This window comes from Hoplias malabaricus, chromosome 2, assembly GCF_029633855.1.
Source record: "Hoplias malabaricus isolate fHopMal1 chromosome 2, fHopMal1.hap1, whole genome shotgun sequence".
NCBI classification, from domain to species: domain Eukaryota; kingdom Metazoa; phylum Chordata; class Actinopteri; order Characiformes; family Erythrinidae; genus Hoplias; species Hoplias malabaricus.
Genome location: NC_089801.1, coordinates 56703128 through 56722067, shown reverse-complemented (window position 1 = coordinate 56722067; position 18940 = coordinate 56703128). Strand labels below are relative to the sequence as shown.

The 18940-nt window shown below is 39.0% G+C and overlaps 1 protein-coding gene and 1 pseudogene across 3 annotated transcripts; both read left to right on the top strand.

Moving 5' to 3' along the window:
• Positions 1–604: 604 nt before the first annotated feature.
• Positions 605–18474, top strand: LOC136686533 (zinc finger protein 850-like). Of its 3 annotated transcripts, XM_066660385.1 has the most exons (4): positions 605–1031; positions 1124–1348; positions 3076–4324; positions 14204–18474. In XM_066660385.1, the coding sequence occupies exons 3-4, from the start codon at positions 3167–3169 to the stop codon at positions 15551–15553; spliced, it is 2508 nt and encodes an 835-aa protein (XP_066516482.1). In that variant the 5' UTR covers positions 605–1031; positions 1124–1348; positions 3076–3166; the 3' UTR covers positions 15554–18474. The 3 variants fall into 3 exon arrangements, with proteins under 3 accessions (XP_066516482.1, XP_066516481.1, XP_066516480.1); XM_066660384.1 differs by lacking the exon at positions 14204–18474 and having other exon boundaries at positions 606–1031; positions 1172–1348; positions 3076–5590; XM_066660383.1 differs by lacking the exons at positions 605–1031; positions 1124–1348; positions 3076–4324 and adding an exon at positions 10849–11016 and having other exon boundaries at positions 13957–18474.
• Positions 6526–9296, top strand: LOC136686550 (zinc finger protein 300-like; annotated as a pseudogene).
• Positions 18475–18940: the final 466 nt, after the last annotated feature.

Here is an 18940-nt window from a genome sequence, read left to right as displayed (position 1 = left end):
ATTCATTGATGGTCTGTAACCCTTATCCAGTTCAGGGCGGCAGTGGGTCGCAAGGCAGGAACACACCCTGGAGGGGGCGCCAGTCCTTCACAGGCCGGCACACACTCACACATTCACTCACACACTAACACCTACGGACAATTTTGAGTCGCCAATCCACCTACCAACATGTGTTTTTATGTGTTCCACCCAGAGGAAACCCTACTTGCCATTTAATGTTTAAACAATACAAGTGATACATGTCTATGTACATAATGACTATGTACATGACATAAACAAGAGCAACAAAAGTAAGTACTGCACTGTTGAATTTATGATATATGTAATCTGTCTGTAAAAATATGATGAATAGGAAGGACAGTGACAGAAATGGTCAGTCTAGGGAACAAGAATAAAGTGCAATGTAACAGCAGGTCAGATAAAGTCTGAATACAGTAGAATATAGAGATGTGTGTAAAGAAATTATCTTAAGTTCAGAGATAGAAATGATGGAGCAGCAAGAGAGACAGGAAGAGAGGGGCGGGCTGGTCTGTGGGGGAGAGAGCGAGAGAGAGAGAGAGATGTCAGGTCTGTAGGAGAGAAAAAAGATAGGAGGCCACAGAGAGAAAGAAGCGTCTGGTCTAGTTGGAGAGAGAAAAACGAGAAAGAGGAAATAAAGGGAGGTCAGGTCTGTAGGTGGAGAGAAAAAAAAACGAGAAAGAGGGGTCTGTAGGTGGAGAGAGAAAAACAAGAAAGGAAACAATGGGAGAGGCGTCAGGTCTGTAGGCGGAGAGGGTTAAATACGAGAAAGAGTGGGATAGAGAGGTCAGGGCTGTAGGTGGAGAGGGAGAAACGAGAAAGATAGAAGGCAGAAAGAGAGAGAGCGAGCGAGAGAGAGAGAGAGAGAGAGAGAGGTCAGGTCTGTAGGTGGAGAGAGCCGAAACAGCGAGACAGAAATAGAGGGATCAATGTCTGTTGGTGGAGAGAGAAAAACTGAAAGTTAGACAACAAAGAGAGCGAGCAGCGATTTTCTTCTATATGAAGCTTTTAAGGTTTGTACAGTAAATCTATAGATTTTTCACTATTGTCTTTGAAAATAAAAGTCGCTAAATCGTCGACGCTGTCCTGTCTCTTTAAAATGTAGTGTGTGTGACCAGCAGTGCAATCTAACTTGCTGCCGCCTGCTCTCCAGTGGAAACACCGTTACAGCAGCGAGGACTGATCGGTCACTGTCCAATCAGAGAGCGGGTGGTATGAAGCTGCAGCCAATCACAGCGCAGGGGGCGGGTGTTGTCGAGAGGGACTGTGTATGAGGGTGAAGCAGAAGGAGAGCTGTGTACTGGAGATAAATCAGAAGCTCTTATTGAAGGTAAAAATCTGTGGAAGACTTTTCAACACTGTTTACACAGGGCTTGGACTCTTTCTCAGAAACGGGGGCAGACAGATTCTCTCTCTGAGAAGGAAGATGGAGAATGGGGGAGGGGGGAGATATGGCCACTGAGAGCTCAAGAGCTCTTTCTGGATTTGAGTTTTATTGTGATATATGGTGATAGTATTGTGTATGTTCTAACAGACATACATGGATAATGGAATTAAAAGCAGCATTATGGTAAACTCATACGAAATTAACGTATAGATTTTTAAAAATATATTAAAGTGTGTATTAGTGTGTGTGTGTGTGTGTGTGTGTGTGTGTGTGTGTGTATGTGTATATGTATTTACCTCATACCCATAGTGTACATGTAGAGTGTACAGATACATTGCTGTCCGAGACAGAAATAATAATCTGAGCAGCAGTATTTATATTTTCTGTAAATGTGCGTTTTGTTCCATTCATAGCAGCTTAAATCGCGTTACACTCCACTGTTCATGAAAGTCAGTACTGTTCCTGCCGTCTTGATGTGAAAGAGGAGAAGGCAGAAGGTGGAGGGGGTTCAGAAACCACATCTCTGTCCCAGTGCTTGAGGAGTTGGAGGAAGGGCCATATGTAAAGCATTAACATTCCTTATGGCCTGTGGCAAGAAATGTTTCCGTAACCTGGTGGTCTTTCATTTAATTCCGGTAACATCCACCAGATGGAAGAAGTGTAAAGAGGCTAATATTAGCTCTTAGCTAAAAGTCTGGGAGATAGTAATATTTTATATTTGTGTTGGAGAATGTTACTTAGTCATATTTATTCCATTCCAACTCTCTGCTGGGTTTTTGTTTTGTGTGATTCCAAAAAATAACATTTTTACTTCCGCCCTAGTAATATATTAGGTCTGAGATAGAGTATTTTCTTCACTAAATTGACAGTAGCCATATTTCTACTGTGGTGTTTTGCTGCTTGATATGCTCCAGGTCTCCTCTTCCACCACAAGATCTTTATTTTGTTTTCCTGTAAAAGGAGGTCTGAAATGGCCTCTCCCTGGGAGGATCCATCTTGGTTTGTGAGCTGGGACTGTGCCAAATGTAGTGTAGATTTTTGGTTCTGGACTCACACAGACATAACTACATTTGTGAGGGACAGAAAACGTACTGATGTGGGAGAACATTAATATGTTATACGCTATGTTCTTTTCTGTGAATTAAGTGCTATAAAATGTAGTCATCTTAATAATCCTGCATGTTATAATTTAGAAAATATGATAATGCTAAGCAAAGATGGTAAACAAAACAAAAACACATAAACCTGGGAATACTACCTGAATACCCCATGGTTTAGTCCCTACTCGGCTCACTCTGAACCATGACCAGGTACCACATTTACCTAATGGAAATATAACAAAGCTGAGCAGATTTGTGTACCAATCAGTGGGAATGTGCCATAAGTGGACTAGAACCAATGATCTAGGTGCCCATTATTCTCCAAGGAACCTCTTTTTGTGGCCATTTATACTCTGCTCTTTAATGCCTTCCATTCTTCTTCACAGAAGAACTGTTTGTTTGGGGTGGGTAAATATCACTTCCAATTAAGCCTGTTAGAAACTTTATACTTCACTTACCAGCATTTACACATAATGTCCTTCTTTGTATTAATCTGAACACTTGAAAAACATCTTACAAGTTGTTTTTTAATTTGAAATTGAAATTTTCCTTTGTCTTTTTCTCCTCCAGACAAGCAAATAATATCTCCTGCGCTTAGAATCCAATTAAGTGCCACTTCCACAAATAAATCAGAAAAAATTACCAAGAGAAATAAATCACAATGCTGAAAGTTGGAGAGATTAAATGTGAGGATGAGGAGTGCGGAAGTTCCAGTTGTCAGGAAACATCCTCGGCTGCTGTCCAGACTAATCCATCTGATATAGAGTCACCGAAAAATACCTACAAAGAGGAAACTTATGACTGCTCGGAGTGTGGGAAGAGTTTCACTGTGCTGAGTTTTCTTGAAGAACATCAGCTCATTCACACAGGAGAGAAACTGTATTCCTGCTCGGAGTGTGGGCAGAGTTTTACAGAACAACGTATTCTTAAAACCCACCAGCGTGTTCACACAAAAGACAAACCATATTCCTGTCCAGAGTGTGGCCAACGTTTTACAGAACAGCGTAATCTGCAAACACATCAGCGCATTCACACAGGAGAAAAACCTTATCAGTGCACAGAGTGTGGGAAGAGTTTTAATCAAATGAGTAATCTAAAAAAACACCAGCGCGTTCACACAGGAGAGAAACCGTATCAGTGCTCTGACTGTGGGAAGAGTTTTGCTCAGCTACGTCATCTCCAAGAACACCAGCTCATTCACACAGGAGAGAAACCATATTACTGTTCAGAGTGTGGGATGAATTTTAGGAGACTTAATACACTTCAAGACCACCAGCGCACTCACACAGGAGAGAAACCATATTCCTGTTCAGAGTGTGGGAAAAGATTTGTTCAACAGAGTTCCCTTAAAATACACCAGCGCGTTCACACAGGAGAGAAGCCGTATCAGTGCTCTGAGTGTGGGATGAATTTCAGCAGACTAAGTACACTCCAACAACACCAGCGCACTCACGCTGGAGAGAAACCATATCAGTGTACAGAGTGTGGGAAAAGCTTTACCCATCAGAGTTCTCTCAAAGTACATCAACGGATTCACACAGGAGAGAAGCCCTATCAGTGCTCAGAGTGTGGGTCGAATTTTAGGAGACTGAAGGATCTCCAAGACCACCAGCGCATTCACACAGGAGAGAAACCATATCAGTGCTTAGAGTGTGGAAAGTGTTTTACTCAACAGAGTACGCTCAGAGGACACCTGAGCATTCACACTGGAGAGAAACCATTTCACTGCTCTGAGTGTGGGATGAATTTTAGGAGACTGAGTCACCTCCAAGAACACCAGCGCATTCACACTGGAGAGAAACCGTATCAGTGCTCAGAATGTGGGACCAATTTTAGGAGACTGAGCCATCTTCAAGAACACCAGTACATTCACTTCAGAGAAAGATCGTATCAGTTATCAATGTTACATCATCTTTCATTTTAAGTACAATTTCTAATTTCCTTTGGGAATTTAGGATAATTGCTGAAAGTTAATTTTTTGCCCATTTTCTGAAGCTTCTCAACTGTCTGATTGCGAATGTCTGATTCTCCTCTTTATGAAAATGTCATAGATAACAATTCTGGATTGCAGACAGGGTATTTAAGTGCACACATTCAGTATAAACATAGCCATGCTTGCTAAACTGGTGCAGAATGGAGACTGGCATTGTCTTGTTGAAATAACCATGGACTTCCTGGGAAAAGATGTCACCTCGACGGAAGCATGCAGAGAAACATGTATTAAATCAGTGGAATATTCACTCATAAGCCAGTCACTCATGATGTGGGTGATACATCCCCCTTCAAACAATGACAGATTTTTGACAGGCTTTTGAATCTTTTACTGAACTCTGTCAATTTACCCAAATGAAGCTGGAACTCTGTCAATTTACCCAAAAAAAAACAAAAAAAAAAACAGGTTTTCTGTGTCTTTTGGAAAATCTGAGATAAGCTTGGCAGCACTTCTGCACAAAATTGATGTATGAATTTCTCTTTGTATAATAGTTTAAAGTTGTATTTATTAATGCAGCGCTAGACTGTGTTAAATGCTAACAATATTCCAAAGTACTCAAGTCAATGTTACTATATTTATCACACTAACATGATGGTTTTTCAAGCAGTGCTGTCTGCGGGCTCAAAGGTCAAGCACATTCAACTGTTGTTTCAAATCTTGACTTTCGCGGACTGAGATTTCAGAGTCTCTGATTCTTCAAGATCCTCTGATTCTCCAAGTATCAGATTCTTCTGATTCTTCTGTGTTATGGATGGTAGATTGTGAAAGGTCATCTCTTATTGGTCGTGTTGAACTGTTGACAATTCTTTAATGAAATTGGCCACAAAGTGGTGAGACACAGCCCATCTTTGCTGATAGACTGAGAAATGTTAATGAATAGATTGAATATGCTACAAATTTTCACTGTCATTTGGGATCTGTCCCAACATTTTTAGTGTGTTGCAGGCATCAAATTCTAAAGATGTTTATATATACAATGTAAGGTTTGGTTAGTCAGTGACAGCACTAAAAATCTGTACATTTTTCGGTTAATACATTTCCAACTATTTATGTAATATTATCAATATGTATATAACGTTCCTCATATATATATATATATAGTCATTTGAAATGTGTTCCTGCAACCTTACAAAAAGATAATCTTAAAACAAGGTTTGTGATTTTTGTACTATTTAGCAATATTAATGTGTATTTAATATAATTTCAGTTAACAATAAAACATTTCAAGACAGTAGTTCTATTAAAAATACTAATGTCCCACCTCAATATGCCCATTTACTACACATGTGACTAAATGAAGACCATTAATATTGTTTGTAAAACAACACTGAGAAAATGTTGCTTTGAATTTGTTGATTACAATCTGTGCATTGGTTACAATTAAATATGATTTGTAATATGTACAGCAATAATGTTGATGCATTAAAATAAGTTTATGTCGAGCTAATGCCATGTACACAAATTTAAAAGTCATTAGATTGCTGTGACTTTCACACTATGCTATATATATATATATATATAATTTTTTTTTCTTCCACACTACATGACTTGTCAGTGACATGAGCACTTTTCACGTATGAACTCGGGAGAATTTTACTAGGGCTGTAGCAGGATAAAGCCTGTATAATGTTAATGGTAAGACAGAAGCTCATTAATTTGTATAAGAAATCAAATTTCAGTAATACAGCCATGAGAGTTAAGTTACATTGTGCAGATTCTCAGTGATGGGGCTTGAATAGCAATGATAATCTAGTCTTAATTATAGAGGTCAGTAGAAATATACACAGGTATATATGTGTGTGTGTGTGTGTATATATATATATATATATATATATATATATATATATATATATAATTTTATTTATTTATTTTCTTGATTGATTTTTCATTTTGGATAATCCTCCAAAACTACAAAAAGTCCGTAGTTATATAAAATGGCGGCTGTCCCTTTAAAATGTGTGTGTGAGCAGCAGTGCAGTCTAACCTGTTGCCGCCTGCTCTACAGTGGAAACATCGCGAGGACCGATCTTCCAATCAGAGAGCTGGTGGTATGAAGCTGCAGCCAATCGCAGCGCAGGGGGCGGGTGCTGTGGAGAGGGACTGTATGAGGGAGAAACAGAAGGAGAGCTGTGTGCTGGAGATAAATCAGGAGCTCTTACTGAAGGTAAAGATCTGTGGAAGACTTTTCCACACTGTTTACACTGGACTTGGACTCTATCTCTCTCAGAAAAGGGGGCAGACAGCTCCTCTCTCTGGGAAGGAAGATATGTCTACTCAGAGCTCAGGAGCTCATTCTGGATTCAGTAGTGTTATTATGATATATGTTCTTAAAAGACCTAAATATTGAATTGTATTTTGTATAGATGTTTACAATGTTACAACTTGTTACTTTTAAAAATATCATACACATAGTGAACCTGTACAAGGAGTAACAAAAGTATGGTAACATGTTATAAAATGAAAATTGTTTGGCCAACAGTGATCCAGTTTTAGACACAAGCTGTGGGGGAAGGAAGAAACCAGGTTTCCTGCTTCCCACACAGCTGGTGTCTAAAATTGGGTCACCGTCTGCTAAACCTTTTCATTTCATATGGGTGTGTCCTTATTTCTGAGGCACACTGTACAGATATAGTGCTGTCAGAGAGAGTAATAGTGTGAATATCAGATTTTAGTGGTGCAATTTGTGAAATATGTTCTGTGTAAATGTGGACTGTGTTCTCTTTATAGCAGCTTCCATCACATTACACACTGCTGTGCCTAAAAGTGAATTAAGTTTGGGTTTCGTTCATTCATTCATTATCTATAACCGCTTATCCAGTTCAGCGTCGCGGAGGGTCCAGAGCCTTCCTGGAATCATTGGGCGCAAGGCGGGATTACACCCTGCAGGGGGCGCCAGTCCTTCACAGGGCAACATTCACACTCACACATCCACTCACACACTCACACCTACGGACACTTTTGAGTCGCCAACGTGTGTTTTTGGACTGTGGGTTACGTTCAGTCTACTTTAATGTGACAGAGGAGAAGGAGGGCTTCAGTAACCACTTTGCCGTCCCAATGCTGTAGGGGTTGGATGGGTTTGAGGAATGGTCAAATGTGATGCATTAACAGTACCTATGGCATGGGGCAAGATGAGTTCTGTAACCCAGTGTTCTTTGATATAAGTCCTATAAAATCTCCCAGATGAAAGAAGTGTGAAGAGGCTATTATTAGATCTTATCTGAGATTCTGAAAGATAATTTTATTTGTACTTGTGGTAGGGGAAAAAAAATATTTACGTGCTTTCTAATAAAAGTTTTACTTCAGCCTAGGTAGTATATTAGTTCTGAAATATGTCAGAGAGTGTGTATTTCCTTCACTAAATTGACAACATACATCAGGTGTGGGGTCCAACTGTTTGAGACCTAGTTCTCGTTTCACGAGTTCTTTTAACTTAAACTTCTTAACTGTCATTTTTATTAATATATTTAAATTTTTAAGTTAAGTTTGAAATGGCTTCTCCCTGGAGGGATCAATCTTGGTTTGTGAACTAAGACTCACATTTTCAGTAGCAGCAGTTACACTTCAGTTCCCTCTTTGGTTCTGTGGGACACTAATATTTGTAATCTAATGTAATGGATTTGCCTATTTGCAACTTGTTTTTTTAAATGTAACATATACATTTTCCTTCCTTTTTCTCTATTCCTCTTTCAGACAATTAAATCATCTCTTGGACACTTTTTCTCATGTGCTTAGTATTCAGTAGTGCTCCACTTCCACAAACACATCTACAAAGGAGTAAACCACAATGCTGAAACTTGAAGAAATTAAATGTGAAGAGGAGGAGTTCAGAAGCTCCATTTGTCAGGAAACATTATTTGCTTCTCTCCTTACTAATCCATCTGGTAGAAATACGCTCAAAAGTACAAACAAAGAGAAAACTGGAGACTGTTTAGAGTTTGGGAAACGTTTCACTGTTCAGAGCATCCTTGAAGAACACCAGGGTATTCACACAGGAGAGAAACCGTATCAGTGTTTACATTGTGGAAAGGGCTTTAGCCAGAAGATTTCTCTCAGAATACATCAGCGTATTCACACAGGAGAGAAACCGTATCAATGTTCACTGTGTGGAAAGGGTTTTACCCAAAAGATTTCTCTCAGAATACATCAACATGTTCACACAGGAGAGAAACCGTATTCTTGTTCTGAGTGTGAGATGAATTTTAGTAGACAGAAAGATGTCCAAGACCACCAGTGCATTCACACAGGAGAGAAAACATTGGTGCTCAGAGTGTGGGAAGAGTTTTACTCAACAGAGTACACCTGAACATTCACACTGGAGAGAAACCATTTTACTGCTCAGAATGTGGGACCAATTTTAGGAGACTCGGTCACCTCCAAGGACACCAGCGCATTCACACTGGAGAGAAACCGTATCAGTGCTCAGAGTGTGGTAAATGTCCCATCAGAGTTCTTTCAAAATCCATCAACACATTCACACAGGAGAGAAACCACATTCTTGTTCTGAGTGTGTGATGAATTTTAGGACACTGAAAGAGCTCCAAAACCACCAAAATTCACACAGGAGAAAAACCTTATCACTGCTCAGTGTGTGGGAAGAGTTTTACTCAACAGACTCATCTGAGAGTACATAAGCACATTCACACAAGAGAGAAACCCAATCCCTGTTAAGTGAGTGGGATGAGTTTTAGGTGACTAAGTCTTCTTCAAGAACACCAGTACAGTCACATGAAAGAGAAATCATTTCAGATCTGTGTTTAATCATCCTTCTTATTAATTATGTTTAATAATTTAGTTGGTGGTAATTATTAAAATTTTGCAAGTGAAAACTGTGTCTGTTCTTGCTTGATATATATATATTACCATTCATTCATTATCTGTAACCGCTTATCCAGTTCAGGGTTGTGGTGGGTCCAGAGCCTACCTGGAATCATTGGGCTCAACGCAGGAACACACCCTGGAGGGGGCGCCAGTCCTTCACAGGGAGTGAAGCTGTACTGTTATATTTTGGGAAATGTGGGAAAAGATGTATTTATCTTCAAGAATCATTGTGTCTGTTAACAGGCAAATTAAAATTCTCATTTTAAGTAGAACTAGATATTTCATTTTCATTCAAACTTGTTTTATACCGTAAACAAGTATTAAACAAAGCATTTGTAAAAGTGTAAACCATGTTTAAATTTGGGTAATATCTATTTTCTATGACTTATTATATAGGTGATATAGTAAGTTAATGTATGTAGACAACGCATTATAAAGAGACACTTAAGGTCAATATAAATTTTCAAGGTTAAACTACTCTCATTTGTAGTGTTCTCATGCCATCTTGTGGAGAAATGTACACATTTAAAATACATTTTTTCAAGGTTTCTTTAGTAAAGGGCTGTTTCTGTATAGAACAATGAAAAAGGTTTCTTTGCATCATGAAAATATTCTTGAGATCGATGAAGAATGTACTGTAGATTGTTCTATATAGCATTTTGAACAGGTTCTACTGTAACAAAGCCAAGTTTGAAACAACAGAAGAACCATTTTGTTCACTGATGAACCATACTTTTTAAGAGTACTTTACCGAACCCTTTTTGGGAAGAATGTTTACATTAAAGGGAACATCTATGATTGTGGGGAAACGCAGTTCTCTCTGGTTGTTTTCATTTAGAAGTTCTGTTTTAAGCTGGATCAGTGTGTGCTTGAGAGGAAAATATGACTTTTGTTTGTATGTGTCTGAATTTTAACTTTGTTATTCACTGTTCGAATTACCACCAGAAACTCATTTATAACTTGAGTTGTTTAGTTTTTAGCACTGTCGCTAATGCAGTTAGCAGTCTCCAGAAATTACAGTCAATTCCACCTTAAATGATCTGAAACAGTGAAAATAAGTCAGTGTTACCCCCCTATGGAGCAGGAATAGAGAAACATCTTCATCATAGTTCATGCTTTTCAGCGTTTGGAGTCTCTCCGTTGTCTAAAAACCTCCAGATGGCGTTTCTCTGCCGTGAGAAGAGATAGAGAGAAAGCCTAGTATACTGGACAGAGACACTTTGATTTTTTTTAACCATTTACAGACACTGGGGCTTCGTAAACACATTAGAGAGGTTTATAGTGCAAAAACGACTGCAGAGTAGCACATGGAGAGGAGACACACTCAGAGCTTTATACACAGGGATTTTAGATTACAATCAGAAACTCCCGAATTCTGTTTTCATTGTCTGTGTTGGCGTAGCAGCGGTAAATAAATACAGCTTAAGCGACTGGTCGCTGTATAAAATGGCGTCTGTCCCTTTAAAATGTAGTGTGTGTGAGCAGCAGTGCAGTCTAACCTGTTGCCGCCTGCTCTCCAGTGGAAACACCGCTACAGCAGCGAGGACTGATGGGCCACTATCCAATCAGAGAGCTGGTGGTATGAAGCTGCAGCCAATCGCAGCGCAGGGGGCGGGTGTTGTGGAGAGGGACTGTGTATGAGGGAGAAGCAGAAGGAGAGCTGTGTGCTGGAGATAAATCAGGAGCTCCTACTAAAGGTAAAGATCTGTGGAAGACTTTTCCACACTGCTTACACTAGGCTTGGACTCTCTCTCTGTCAGAAACGGGGGCAGACAGCTTCTCTCTCTAGGATGGAAGATGGAGAATGGGGAGAGGAGGAGAGCTCATTTGGGATACATGAGTTTTATTTTGATAGTCACTGAGAAACAAAATATATCTGTACACACCTAGGCCGGGCACCTTGTTTACAGTAATAATTATAAATAGAATTGTTATTTTTTATTATTTAAATATAATTTACAGTAGTCCATCTAATATGTGAAATGTTTTCTGGGTTAATGCTTCCATCAGATTACACACTGCTGTGTAGGAATATGATAATTCTGTGGGTAAAGTACTAATAGCCTTGATATCAGAGAGAACAAGGACAAACCACACCACTGTCTCAGGGCTGGAGAGCTTGGAGGAATTGCCATAAGTGAGGCATTAACAGATCTAATGTCCTGCAGCTAGAAACTGTTTCAAAACCTGGTGGTGCTTAATGTTAGCTCTTAGCTGTGATAATAATATATGGTAATATTGTTTACTTTGATTGAAGACCATCAAACTAGTCACATTTATTCAGTTATAGGTAAAAATTAAAAGTGCACTTATGGTTATGTAGCTGCTTTCCTGAGTGGTTTAAAATAATTTAACTTCTACTCATTCTACCTGTCAGAAATCTGCTTTTCCCTTATTCAGTTTAGGAGGCAATATTTAGATTCTGTCTTAGTCTGTTGTGCTTCTCTAGAATTTTACAATTTTATTTAGAACAAATACCAAAAGAGAAGAACAGAGTGCTACAATATTCAGTTCCTGAACGCTGGATGTATTCAGATGTTTTGCTGCATATTTATGAAGATCAATTCAGAGGAGTCATATTTAAAATTTTTAAGTCAAATTTAAACACAGTGGAAAATGCATACATTTTCTTTAAATCAAATGAATTATTATAAAAGGCAGATTATAAGGCACTATAACTAATATAGAATTTGTGGAAATGTAAAAATCTAAATAAAAATACATTTCACAGTTGGCAGTGTCATTAATATAGATATTAAATACCACCAGCCTAAGACTGCTACTATGCTTACTGTCACAAAGCAAATTTCTGTTGTCCCAAACAAATCTTTGTATTTTAAAGTTTTAGTCAAATATAAAAATGAATACATTAAATATTTCCTAAAATATTTGTACCATATCAGTACAAATCAGTACATGTGAATGGTACTACATTGAGTACCATTCACATGTGAATAGTTTAAGCAGTAATTGATCTTATTTAAGCTATTATTATTATGTAGTTTGGCTGATTTGTACAGCTGTGTATCAAAAGCATAACAGTGGAAACTGATGGCAACATGTTTAAGGTGAATTAGAGCAGTCCTAAAATAGAACCTTGTGGAACTTCGCATTTCACTTTCATAAGACTTGATGGTACATCTTTTACCTTTATGAACTGATAACATTCAATTTGGTAGGATTTGGACAAAGCGAGAGCTGCTCTTGTGATTCCAACCAGGCTTCCTTACCTGTTGGTCTGTTATTGAACTGGGGGGATAATGGGGGATGAAAAGCATACACCTCACCCATTCATCCAGTACTAAATCTCCTTGAGACTCCTGAGACTGATAACAATGTATCCTGCTCTCAGTCCCTGATTAAACTCAAATGTTCAGATCTTAACTGATTAACTTCTCCACCAGAGTAGTGACTAAGTGTCTCATGATCAAAAACCCTATTATTGCCACTCATAGTGGAGAGAGGTTTATCACTGTATGTGCCACACTCCAGACATGGACAACCAGCAATAACAAGATATGGGTACTTCCATTCTGCAGTAGATTAATGTCTCACCATTAGGTTTAGTGCAGAGATCTTGTAAACAGTAGTCTCAAACATCTGTAGTATATAATCTAATATAAGAGTAATCTATTGATGGTTATAAAGGCAATCCCATATACTGCAGTATTTACAAATGTGGACAGTATCTCAAAATGAGTGTGGTATTTATGACGAGTGTGTGGCATGTCAAATCTCTGTTCTGTGTCTGACTAGATCATTAGGAGGCCAGAGAGTTCATTCATGTGCTTTTAAGAAAGCCACAAGAAGGGGGCGCTGTGGGAGCTCACTGACTGCTGATGTCACACTGTAAACGGGTGGGAGATAAACACAAACCCAGTCTCCCCCCGCAGTGTGAGTTTAGAGCTGAGTTTGGGTTAAAAGAGAGAGGAATGAAGCTGAAAACAGACAAAACACTCAGAAGAGCCTTCCCTCAAATTTGTGCTGACAGCTTTATCTCTAAATGTGTGTGATTTGAGCCTCAGTTGCGCTTGAGAATCATCTGCTGTGGTGCGTGTTAAACCACAAGTGTGTGTTGGTGCCAGCTGTGTTTCTAAATAGTGTAGAAACGTTTTATTTCACGTATTTTACAACTGTTCTGTTCCTTCAGGCGCTGAAATCTACTCTCTCTCAGAAATGGGTTTTTATCGTCAACACATGTCTGTGTGCCCTCTCCGGCTGTGCTGAGCTGAACTCTACAGTGCAGAAAACCCTTCACTCAACCCACACTCATAGATATAAGGCTCATTCAGGCTGACAGTGTACATCCCACCAATAATACCGTATTACCTGTTAATATATTTAGACAGTATGACGGTATGCAAAATGTGGATACTGCTCATCCCTACTTGCATGTGCATATCAGTCAAAGGTTACCACCTGCTAGAAACATTCCCAACTCTCACCAGTTCAGGGACAGGGACCAGTTTTATCCTAGAATGTAGAGCTTTTACACCAAGAGCCCTTCTATATTTCCATTTAGCACTTGAAACCTTGTAGTGTCAAACTCATACATGTATCTAATCAAATACATTTGCTTTAATAAAACATTTGTTGAATATATTTTTATTTTACCAAGATTTTTTTGTCTCTTCCAGAAAATAAAATAACATTGTTCAAGTCTTCTCCTGCTCCTAATGCCCACGTTAGTTCCTGAAGAAGCACCAATGAGAAGAATAAGTGGAATACACTACAATGCTAAAATCAGGACCAATCAAATGTGAAAAAACAGAATGTGAAAGCTCCAGTGCTCAGGAAACCTCTATACCTGGGCCCCTCACTTATAAATCTGGAGGACAAACACAGAATAGTACAGACCAATGGAAAACGTATGTATGCTCATATTGTGGCAAGAGTTTTGCTGTGCAGAGTTATCTCAAAGAACACCAGCGCATTCACACAGGAGAGAAACCGTATCAGTGCTCTGAGTGTGGGAAGAGTTTTACTCATCGAAGTTCTCTCAAACAACACCATCGCATTCACACAGGAGAGAAACCGTATTCCTGTTCAGAGTGTGGGCAAAGGTTCACTCAACAGATTTCTTTCCAAACACACCAACACATGCACACAGGAGAGAAACCGTATTCCTGTTCAGAGTGTGGGAAGAGTTTTAATCACCAGGGTCATCTCAAAAGACACCAGCGCATTCACACAGGAGAGAAACCGTATCAATGTTCAGAGTGTGGGCAACGGTTTACAAGGCAAAGTAATCTTAGAAGGCACCAGCGCATTCACACAGGCGAGAAACCATATTCATGTTCAGAGTGTGGGCAAAATTTTATTGAACAACGCAGTTTGCAGATACACCAACGCGTTCACACAGGAGAGAAACCGTATCAGTGCTCAGACTGTGGGAAACGTTATAATCAAATGAGTAATCTCAAAGGACACCAGCGTATTCACACAGGAGAGAAACCATATCAGTGCTCTGAGTGTGGGAAAAGTTTTGCTCAACTTCGTCATCTCCACAATCACAAGCCTATTCACACAGGAGAGAAACCATATTACTGTTCAGAGTGTGGGATGAATTTTAGGAGACTGGGTCATCTCCAACAACACCAGCTCATTCACACCGGAGAGAAACCTCATCAGTGCTTAGTGTGTGGAAAGTGTTTTATTCAGCAGAGTTCTCTTAAAATTCACATGCGCATTCACACTGGAGAAAAACCGTATCAGTGCTCAGAGTGTGACATGAAATTTAGGCGACTGAGTACTCTTCAACAGCACCAGCGCATTCATGCAGGAGAGAAGCCGTATCAGTGCTCAGAGTGTGGGAAGAGATTTACTCAGCAGAGTACTCTCAGAGGACACCAGAGCATTCACACTGGAGAGAAACCGTATTCTTGTTCTGAGTGTGGTATGAAGTTTAGGAGACTGAATGATCTCCAAGACCACCAGCGCATTCACACAGGAGAGAAACCATTTCAGTGCACAGAGTGTGGGAAGAGTTTTACTCAACAGACTCATCTTAAAAAACACCAGCGCATTCACACAGGAGAGAAACCGTACCTGTGCTCTGAGTGTGGGAAGCGTTTTACTCAAGTCAGTAACCTCAGGACTCACCAGAGTGTTCACACCAGAGAGAAACTGTATCAGTGCTCAGAGTGTGGGATGAATGTTACGAGACTAAATCATCTACAAGAACACCAGTGCATTCACACAGGAGTGAATATTTCAGTTCTCAGAGTGAACTGATGATTGTGGTTAGTGTAGTGGGTGTTATAAAACTCAGATCTGAGTCCAGATCTACAGTGAGTGAATACTCTTCAGACCCCGTCAACACTGATCCAGATTATTTTTAAATGAGGTATTTTTCTGCATTTTGTCCTCCCATCCACATAAAAATGACATTGTAAGTCATTGAAAACAGGATTTCTAAAATGTTCTGCAAGGTAGGGATACCTTGATTTGGGATTAAACCTCTGTGTTTCTCTCAGGCTTTGTGGTGTTTTGATATCTTTCTTAAAGAGGTTCTATGGCTCCCTACTGGACTGGCATGATAATGCAGCCCTTTTTGTAGTTGTCTGGATGGGGATATATTCAAACACAGAGGGAGGAAAATCTCCATTTTTCAAAATATCTGGATTTGTGTGGACAGAGCATCAGTCAGTGTTAACAAATACTGTTTTTTCAAACCCTCTGTTTTTAAAGTCAAAGAAGCAAATTCTATAATTTTAATGTTTACTCCACATGGTATAACAGGGCAACAACACTGAGAAAAGTTTAATGTTTTATATTTTCATGCATCAACACTAAGTGTGTGTTCAGACTTGTCGTTCAGTGGTCTTGGTCCAGACCCAAAAGAAAATTGAAGCTTTATTGCTTTTCTGTCCTGGTTTGGGTTGAGTTCATATTGACACATTTACAACAAAACCAAAGTAAGTAAACAAAAGTGATTCTTGTATGACTTTTATTTTGGAGTCTGGCCTTCATGCACTTATCAGGGTTGTGTGTTCACCTGGAGATAGTTTCACAAACTGGAAACACAGCAAGAAGTGAAAATGGTGCCAGAAATTTCTCCACTGCACAAACCAGAGCAAATTCGCTATGGAGATTGTGATTATTGGCACACCTAGGGATGTCACGTTCTGTTTGTTTGTTTACATGCATATGTTTTGTATTGCGTTCACACTTGAAACAAACCACACCAGTTATTATAGAACCTTTTTAGAAACCAAAGCTTATTTGGTTTGAAAGGTATTGTTCTCATCTACTGTAATGAACTGCACTATTAGAGCCATCATATTAGGGTTTTCTTTCATCCAAAAACCAACCAAGACTGACAAATCTGGACATACCCTAAGAGATAAAAGAATAGTTTTGTAAACTACTGTTAACTTCATTCTTCTGGCAGCATAACTAACACAGTAGCCTCAAAATAACTGATGGTGTTAAGTAGCACAGGCATCTGTCTGCTAATATGACAGATCTGGACATTGTGCATTGTACTCTGACTTGTTAGGCTGTGTAGCCGCTTTGCATTAGCTTCAGCTTGAAAAGAAGTGGTGACCCTGTATCGCGGAGGGAACATAACTTCCCAAGGCTGGAGGCACTGGGGGCTCATGCAACAATCTGGGGAAAAGACAACCACAACTTGGGATAAAAAAAAATAATTAAAAGCAAATAATAATAATAATAATAATAAAGCCCATTTTACAGTCTCACAAGTACAACTCAACTGTACAAGTTCTTCAAGTATTCAATTCAAAAAGTGAAACTCATACATTATATAGATTCATTACAAACAGAGTGATCTATTTTATGTGTTTATTTCTTTTAATCTTAATGAGTATGGCTCAAAGCTAATGGACAGCCAAGAATCATTATCTCAGAAAATATTTATAAGACCAATTTAAAAAATAATTTTTAATACTGAAATCTTGGCCGACTAAAAATTATGTACAGTATATGCCCTCAGTACTTGGTCGGGGTTCCTTTACTGTGTCAATGTGGCTTGTCATGGCATGGTGGTGATCAGCCTGTGCACTGCTGAGGTATTATGGAAGCCCAGGTAACTCTGATAGTGGCCTTTAGCTCGTCTGGATTGTTGGGTCTGGTCTCTCTCACCTTCCTCTTGACAATACACTGTAGAGTCTACTGCTGGAAAATGAAATCTGCATGGCTCCCCAAACCATCACTGACTGTGGAATCTTCACACTAGACTCAAGCAGCTTGGACGGTGTCTCTCTCCACTCTTCCTCCAGACTCTGGGACCTTGATTACCAAATGAAATGCAAACTGAGCAACAGTCCACTCCTTTTTCTCCTTGGCCCAGGTGAGACGCTCCTGGCCTTGTCTCTGGGTCATTAGAGGCTTGATACTAGGAATGTGACACATTTCCTGGATGCGTCTGTGTGTGGTGGCTCTTGAAGCACTTATTCCAGCAGCAGTACATTTTGAAACACCCCAGGAAAAACAAGATATCTGGCCACTTTGTGGGAACGTTTATATGTTCTCAGTTTGTGGAAAACATTTTGGAAAAATGGGTTGTCCTTCGGACTGTTCCCAAGCGACTGAATCTGATGATTGTGAGCACTCAGACAAAAGATGAAGTGTCAGTCTTCTAAGGATGGACATGAAACATCAACCAAAGTAATCATATCTTCATCAAAATAATCATGATTTCCAATGTTCAACCATTGAGCAACAGGTTCTTTTGAGATATATATATCCTCCAGCCCCAGCCCTCTCTGACGCCTCTGACTGTTATTATCACAGACTGTGTTTCTATTTTCAGAATTCTTTGCTGCAGATTTAGAGGTTTTACCATTTTGTGAAACACTTGAGTGATTACCACTTAAACTGTGTGTTTTTTTTAAGGATATTTATAAGCTGATTACCTGGGGAAACCCAGTCATGGTGGATGGAGTGTCAGATTTGCAGGTGAAGAGAAACCAAACTTTATCTTCAATTAAAACAAATTAATTAATTCCTTAGTGCTATGAGAGGTGAGTTGGTGCTCCTCTAAGCTCTCACTGTAGCAGCACTGTAGTTGGACCCAGGATTTGTGTTTTGTGCAGGAATACTTCATCCAAAACAGATTATTTCCATTAGACACAACTTTGAGTGTTTATGTTTGTTTGTATTACTCTTTTAAACATAATGACAATGTAGAAACCCCATCTTTCAGAAATTTGCAATAAAACATCTATCTGTGATTTGCTGATTCTCATGAATGTTTATTTGTAACAAACACAACTTTCCAATGTTTTCACTGACCAGCTTATCTTTTGTAGATATAAAAATTTTGTTTTTGATGCTTAAAACTAGGGCTGGACGATATGGCTAAAATTAATATCATGATATAATTCTTAATTTTGGTCAGTACAATATCAACATTAACAGTATTAAATCCACTGAAAAACTTCCAAGAAAAAACAAGAAACTTGACATCACCATCAAACAGAAACCTCTTAGCTTTGTTAATATAATATTTTTTAACTAATTTTAACTAACATTAAGGGCAGTGAACTGGGCAGGACCCTCTAATGACCATCAGTCTGTGACAGATGCTGTAAATAATCTGTACTGAAATAGGGAAAATTTGTTTAAAAATCGTATTGTTATTGAAGCATTTTATAT

Coding starts and splice junctions, on each gene's coding strand:
- LOC136686533 (XM_066660385.1), top strand. CDS start 3,167: ATGCTGAAAGTTGGAGAGATTAAATGTGAGGATGAGGAGTGCGGAAGT. Junction 4,325..14,203: donor AACCGTATCAGTGCTCAGAA/TGTGGGACCAAT, acceptor GTATGCTCATAT/TGTGGCAAGAGTTTTGCTGT.